The 7,500-nt window shown below is 44.9% G+C and overlaps 2 protein-coding genes and 1 pseudogene across 9 annotated transcripts in view; 2 read left to right on the top strand and 1 right to left on the bottom strand.

Annotated features, from left to right (window-relative positions):
* LOC115246945 (protein bicaudal D homolog 2 pseudogene) overlaps positions 1–1,396 on the top strand; it is a 5,248-nt pseudogene extending 3,852 nt beyond the window's left edge.
* LOC105418562 (WW domain-binding protein 11-like) overlaps positions 1–7,500 on the top strand; it is a 1,118,483-nt gene that overhangs the window by 55,967 nt on the left and 1,055,016 nt on the right. The window lies entirely within an intron of this gene.
* LOC101067164 (free fatty acid receptor 2-like) lies at positions 2,245–4,612 on the bottom strand. The gene is made up of 2 exons (XM_029826853.1): positions 4,461–4,612; positions 2,245–4,109 (listed from the first exon to the last, which is right to left on the bottom strand). Exon 2 carries the CDS (start codon positions 3,898–3,900, stop codon positions 2,872–2,874), a length of 1,029 nt encoding a protein of 342 aa, XP_029682713.1. The 5' UTR covers positions 3,901–4,109; positions 4,461–4,612; the 3' UTR covers positions 2,245–2,871.

Consider the following 7,500-nt stretch of genomic DNA (forward strand, 5'->3'; position numbering starts at 1 on the left):
ACCGCGATGTGGGACGGATGGATGAATGTGTTTGGGAAGTATAAGACATTGGTTCCATCTATCCTGATTTCTGTAGCTGTTTTGGCTGCAATCCTGACCTTGTGTGGATGTTGTTGTGTTCCCTGCCTGCGTTCTCTTATTAACCGCCTTATCACCACAGCTATCGCTCCCATGGAAAACCCGTATGGCTGAATCCCTTAATTTACAGACGAGCTGGATTTGACTACAGACTCTGAAAACTATGAGGGACTTGAGCTAATTTTCCCCTGAGTGTAAATGTGTTTGTGTTCATAAACATGACTTTGAAAATCTACTGGAAGAGGTTGTTAAATGACTATGAGAATTTGAAGCAAATATGTGATAAACAGGAGGGAAATGTTAGATCCATTATATTAAAGTTATCTCTTATTTGCTTTTACCTTGTTATATTCTTTATTCTTGTTATATTGTATCTCATTCCTTAATGTTTCTTATTATTTGCTAATGCTTAATGTTCATGATGCCTGATGTGTCAACTCGAACTTCTCTGGTCAAGGGCGACAGAAATGCAGCTGCTGTGGAGAAGTGACATTGACTGGAAACAGAGCTGCAGGGCCTGACCCAGGAGCTGGGTTAGGGTTAGGGCCTGACAATGACCCAGGAGCTGGGTTAGGGTCAGGGCCTGACCCAGGAGCTGGGTTAGGGTTAGGGCCTGACAATGACCCAGGAGCTGGGTTAGGGTCAGGGCCTGACCCAGGAGCTGGGTTAGGGTTAGGGCCTGACAATGACCCAGGAGCTGGGTTAGGGTTAGGGTTAGGGCCTGACAATGACCCAGGAGGTGGGTTAGGGTCAGGGCCTGACCCAGGAGCTGGGTTAGGGTTAGGGCCTGACAATGACCCAGGAGCTGGGTTAGGGTTAGGGTTAGGGCCTGACAATGACCCAGGAGGTGGGTTAGGGTCAGGGCCTGACCCAGGAGGTGGGTTAGGGTCAGGGCCTGACAATGACCCAGGAGCTGGGTTAGGGTTAGGGTTAGGGCCTGACAATGACCCAGGAGGTGGGTTAGGGTCAGGGCCTGACCCAGGAGCTGGGTTAGGGTCAGGGCCTGACCCAGGAGGTGTTCTTTTAATCTGTCTGGTATAGAAGAATGTGCTGTTTGCGAGCTAAGCTAATCAAATCAGTGAAGACCTACGTATAATCTCACCATTATGATTTACAGTCTTTTGAACCCAATAGCCCTGAACTGCGTGAACAGAGTCTTCAGGGTCCGTGAGGTCACAGAATTGTCAGCCAATATTAATCTGGTTTTACCAGAGCTGTTGCAGCGATGCTCATGTTGGAAACTAAATCCTTGTGCTCTGACTTTTCAGGTGGGCCCCAAACTGACATATGCACAGGTCTGTCGGATGCCACCCAGTAAGCGTGCCCCATCCCCAGACCTTAGCCCCCCCTACCCAGAACAAGAGCCCCAACCAGCTGGGACTCCCTGTCCACTAAAGCTGAGACAGAGCGCTATGGATATTTTTGCAGCTTTTTTTCCCCCTTAGTTTGTTTTTAAATCCAGGTTCTGTTCCCATGTTTGATTGTTCCAGTTTTTTTCTTTTAACACACCTGCATAATTGATGCTCATAATTCTGATTTCTTCTATTAAAAAGCACTGAGCAATATGTCTGTTAGGGTTAGGGTTAGGGTTATCTAACATCTTTTTTATCTCATGTTGGTACTGAGTTTGTTAGGCTTTTATTTGAGTTAATCAGGAGTGTTTTGGATGTAGAAACTTCTCAAATCAATCTTTATTTATATAGTGTCTTTCTAGTAGACCAGCATTCTGAGAGCGGAGCGGTCTATTGGGCTGATAGGGTATCACTAGCTCCTCCAGGTAGGATGGAGCTAGGCCTCTGAGGACCTTGTAGGTCAGAAGAAGGGTTTTAAAAATTATTCTAAATTTAACGGGCAGCCAAAGAAGAGACGCCATTACAGGAATCATGTGACCTCTGTGGTCAATACCTGTCAGAACTCTGGCTGCAGCATTTTGGATCAGCTGGAGGCTTCTTAAAGAGTTGTTTGGACACCCTGATAATAAAGAATCACAATAGTCCAGCCTGGAAGGAACAAATGCATGGACTAACTTCAGCATCATGGTGGGTCAGTAGCTTCCTGATCTTTGTGATGTTCCTCAGGTGAAAAAAGGCACTAGAGACTAATTTAATGTGTGAGTTGAAGGAGAGATTTTGATCAAAAGTTACTCCAAACATCCCTGAGACCTGAAGGGAAGAATCATAAAAACGTGTTTACAAAGGCTGTTTGCACTCCTGCATCCATACACGTGTCCACAATATCTGTTTGATTTACGGCATAACTTAAAGAATGTATAAAACTTATTTTCCAAAGTGTTTGTTTGTTTGTTTGAATGATGTCACAGTCTTCGTAAACCAAGGAGTAAAACAGCCTTAATGAATAAAGAAAAATATAAACGGAGCTGTTTGACATTAGTTGATATATTTACATGATATATAATATAACAAGGCTATTTAACACGGTTCCTTTGGCTGGAAAATTATTTTCGTATATATATTGACACAAGTCTTATAATTAATCTCTCCCACTGGAAGTCATATTGTTCAGAGATTGCAGGTACAAAAATGGTGCTCACACACTCTTTGGCGTCTTTGGTCACAGCAATATGATTCAGGCGTGTATAAAATACATTTTGGCTGCAATGTTTGCTAGTCGTCTCTGCTTCTTCAGATTTTATGGAAATTGACCTGCTTTGACTTTGGTGTTCTTGGATCGCTCACAACTCCGAAGGTCCACACAGACAAACAGAGGCGCGCTGGACTGATGACAATATTGTGGAAGGCCATTCATTTCCTGATCTCACAATGTGGGAACGAATTACTGAAGACAGCTGGTGGCTGCTTCCTTTCCACTGCCATTGATCTGCTCTTGATTGTGTTCTTTATCTGTGGCGGTCATGGTAATTGACCTGGAAGAGGTGCAGAACACGTGACCGGGAACACACCCACCGAAACGACACCTAAACCCCTTCATCATGGAACCCACAGTCTCTCTCACAGCGGAGGAGGCCATGTAAAATATGAACGGCTCAAGGCAGGCATGAAAGGTGCTGCAGAGCAAGGCTTTATCCCTCCACTCAGGACTTTTCCACGTAACAAAACCCACCACATGGGAGATGTTGTAGGGCCCAAAACAAACAGCAAACACTGTCAGTGTTCCCGAAGCCATCCCTATGATCCGCAGGCGGCGCCACCGGTCGATGTTATGTAGCCTGAAGAGGACCCAGATGAAGTTGATGTAGCAAAAGCAGCAGATGATGAAGGGGATGCAAAACAGCACCACAAACAGCTCCAGACGAACCGGCAGGAGAACGCTGAGCTGGGCGTCGGTGAAGTTCTCGTAGCAAACTCTTGTTGAATCATTGTGATGTGAAGTGTGACTTAAAGATCCTTTAGGGACAATAAAGGGCATGATGGAGACGATGCTCAGGTTGATGAAGGAAAAGATCCAGAAGAAAATGCAGGCGGCCACCGCGTACACAGGCCGACTTTTGAGCCTGTGCTGGATGGGGAACGTCACGCTGAGGTAGCGTTCCACGCTGACCGCAGTCAGGCAGAAGGTGCTGTTGTAGATGGTCAAGTAGAAGATAAAGCCAGACAACGGGCAGAGGGCATACGCCAAGTCCCAAATCAGGCTGTTCATCACTTCTAGCACCTTAAAGGGCAGGAACATGAGGAAGAGCAGGTCCGAGATGGTCAGATTGAGGAGCAGGATGTCGCACGGCTTGGGTTTCTGCCTCACTTTCTTGCAGAAGGTGTAGAAAGCCAGGATGTTCATCGGGAGGCCCAGGATGAAGGTGGTGACGTAGACGGACAGGTACAGCGCTCTGTGGCTCTCCTGCGGCATGGTGGTCTTATTCAGCCAGTCAGTCCCAGTTGGAGAGGCTTCACGTCAACTTTGAACGTGGGGATGATGAGCCGGGGGAGGTTTGAGGAAGTTTTAATCAGTCTGACTGAAACTCAGAAGCGCCTGGAAGCGATCGGTGAAACCGTGGTTTTCCTGTCCTCCCCCGACCAGACCGGCAGATACCAGTTTACCAGATAGGCTTTTGATCTCTGTTGATGAAAGAAAACTATCCATTAGTGCACAGAACTGTTTCAACTTGTTTGAGACTTAAAAATGTGAGTTCGACTCTATCTAAATTCCAATTCAGATCACTAAGGAGGCAAGAGAAGGTCTCTGTTGCTTCTTAGGTTGCAAGTGCAGTGAAATGTTGCTCTTTAACTCCCAGTCACTTCTTTTCAGCATCACCATGAAAAACATTATATGACATTCCAAATCACGTCGATTACTTTAGTACTTTAACGACCAGCGTGTCATTAAAAGAGTGCCTACATGTATAATCTCTACTTCCTATTGGAAATGGGAGAACATTCTTCCTCATAATTTAAATAAATCTCCCTTACCCGTTTCCCTGAGAGCCACTGTACACAATAATGAACGTGTTAAATGTCGCGGAATTTAGCCGTTTGGAGAAGTCAACGATGAGTCTAAGTTACTGCGTAGGAGATGGTTTATTCCAGTCAGTCGGTCAGGATACACGCACGGAAGCATGCGGAGAGATCTCCGCCTACACAGTTCTGGTCTTATATAGCCGAAGGCCCGCCTCCGCGGCGCGGACACAGGACGTCTTCACAGCGTGTGCGCGCTGCATGAAGTAAAAAAAACATCAAAATAGTTTGTAAATAGTCGTTTGGGAATCATTTTTGTTGTAAATAGTTGAATATTTTTATACAAGAATTGTTTTTCTGTTAATATATATTGGTTTGTTAAATTTTTTTACCAAAGTATTTCTATTTTCCCATTTTCTGGAGGGAAATAAAACTCCTTGACAGTCAAGTGTTTTTCCTTTTTTTACTGTATGCTGATGTTTCCAAGGTCACCGGTTCGAATCCCTCCCGCGGTCATCCAAAAAACTAAAACAAATATTAAAAATGCTTATTTCTCATCAGACAGCCAGGAATAGATAAATATGGGCACAAAAGCCCCCTTTCTCTCTTCCTTTTCTCTTTTTCCTTCCCCCTCCCCTCTTCCTCATCTATCACGGACTATTGTTCCCCAGCTTCGTGCGCAGCTTTAGTTGCGCGCATCCGCTGTTCATTCTTCTCATAGTACAGGGGTGTCCAAACTTTTTGCAGATTTGGTGTGTAAAAAATGTGGCCGACCTTGGCGGACGTTCTTTATAAATAAGTATAAATTCAAACAAATGTCAGCAAGCCATTCTGTGTTTCACATTTGCTTTTTTATTTTAATTTCAGTGATCTTAAGCATGTATTTTGGTTCATTTAAAACATGTGGCGAGTGAGAGGTGTAACAATTGACGACAACGCCACCTGGGGAATTTCACCCCAGGAATTAACCAGTGAACAACCACTCAGGCACATGCAGATAGGTTTCTAATACAGAGGCAGAGAGGGATTGAGGGTTATGTGCTATAATTTTATTATTAAATCCAAAACAAAAAGTTAACTCGGCTGTACAAAAGTTAGATTAACAAAAGGGGTGGACAGGGCTGGGGCCCCACCGGCAGGTAAAACTCAATTGGGAGAGAAACAAACTAAAAACACCCGTGCTACTGCAAACAAAACGACACACGAGGGGTGATGAAAACGCCCTCCACCAGGGGTTGGGTCCCCGCCGTGGCCCGCAGCACCTGTCCACCAAAGGAACAATTAAATTTCCAGTGGCATACAATTACACGCGACGAGCACACACAGGCAAATAAATTGTGACCAGATCGTCTTAAATAAAAAGAAAAGAAAGAAAAGAAAAGAAACAACCCAAGAGTCAATATAAAGTTGATGATACAATTTACAAACACTGTTAAGTCTAAAATGAAGGCAATAGCGCCGTGGTCGCCTCGGCGGCACCACTACGTCTCAGCGCCGTTTCTCCGAGCGAAGGGGAGCGAGCAAACAGGAGAGAGTCCCGAACTAAAGGACTGAGCCAAAGCAGCAGTAGGTCCAGTAAGCAAAGAAGTAGCCACCACAACCCAAGGCAGGAAGAAGGAACAGGATCATCTCAGAACATGTGGTGACCCAGACTGGGCCTTCAGAGACCTGCAAACAGGAGGATACAAGCACCACCGTGTCTCTATTTAAAAAAAGGATATAAAAAAGATTATTGCGAGTTTTGTTCAGTAACATTCAACTGCTGTTGTTTGTATCAACTATTTAGATAAAAGAATGTAATTTGCGTAGTAGCTTGGAAAGCAGCGTATTAGCTTAAAGTTAATACACCGATGACACGCCACAAAGACGTGAAAGCCCCCAAAACACATTTAAAGGTGGATGGAATGTGAAACAGCACAGAAAATTATCATTATTTTTATAATTGACCACTGGCTGTAGTGCCCCTCACTGTCCACTAGAGGGAGACAGTAACGCATACATTTCTATTAATCTAATTTAAGTCGAACAGAAACTGCTGCTATAATCGCTGCTGACCTTCCTCCTCTTCATCTTCCTCATCTCCCCCAGGATGGTGCAGTTGTTTACACAATATATATCTCCATTTTCCACACCTGTACTTCATCCATTTCAGCCATTTGGTAGCATGAGCGGCAGAAATTGCATTCTCCATGTGGTGTATTGATTAACAACCACAGAGATAGTATAGAAACTGTTTATTTGGACTGTTGGATATCTGTTATCCATTTCTATGTGAGTTCTGTGAGAGTTAGGGTAGTTGATTGAGTAAACGAAGAAGCAGCACGTCGGTGTCCTGTCTTATCAGTACATGTCATTAGCGACGAGGATAAATTTTCATTTTCTTAACGGGGAAGGAGAGACACACGGTGTCGTTACTAGTGAGTACAATGGCCCAGTATGGAGATTAAGGGGCGAGTTTAAGGTGGAAAAGGAGCCGTGGAAGGCGTACGTGGAGCAGCTAGAACAGTTTTTGGAAGCTAATGACGTAGCCGAAGGGAAGAAAGTGGCTACGCTGCTGAGTGTAATGGGCGCAACTATGTACGGACTTTTAAGAAACTTAGTGCAGCCCGATAAGCCAAAAGACAAGACGTTTGATGAGATAGTAACTGTTTAAAAGGACATTTTGAGCCCAGGCCGCTGTTGGTAGCAGAAAGGTTACGCTTCAACCGGTGCAACCAAAAAGCTAACCTGCTAACTTGTGTTTGGGATGATCGCTTTTTTTATTTGGCCCTCAGTCCATTTGACTTTGACACCCCTGATCTACAGGTATCGCCGCCTTCATCGCTGTATGCTGACCTACTGACCTCCGACCCCGCTGACCCACTCAACGACTCTACCGGCAGCTTATTTTAATTAATATAATGTATTTCTATGTTCTACCTATTCTCTCCTCTACCTGCCCCCCTTCTCCTCTCTCTCTACCCAGCCGGCCATCAGCAGGACGGTCCCCCTACATGAGCCTGGTCCTGCTCAAGGTTTCTTCCTGTTAAAGGGGAGTTGTTCCTTGCCACTGTTG

The sequence above is a fragment of the Takifugu rubripes genome, chromosome 19 (genome assembly GCF_901000725.2).
Source record: "Takifugu rubripes chromosome 19, fTakRub1.2, whole genome shotgun sequence".
NCBI classification, from domain to species: Eukaryota; Metazoa; Chordata; class Actinopteri; order Tetraodontiformes; family Tetraodontidae; genus Takifugu; species Takifugu rubripes.

Excerpts from the sequence above, each read along its gene's own strand:
- LOC101067164 (XM_029826853.1), bottom strand. The coding sequence starts at position 3,900 with ATGCCGCAGGAGAGCCACAGAGCGCTGTACCTGTCCGTCTACGTCACC.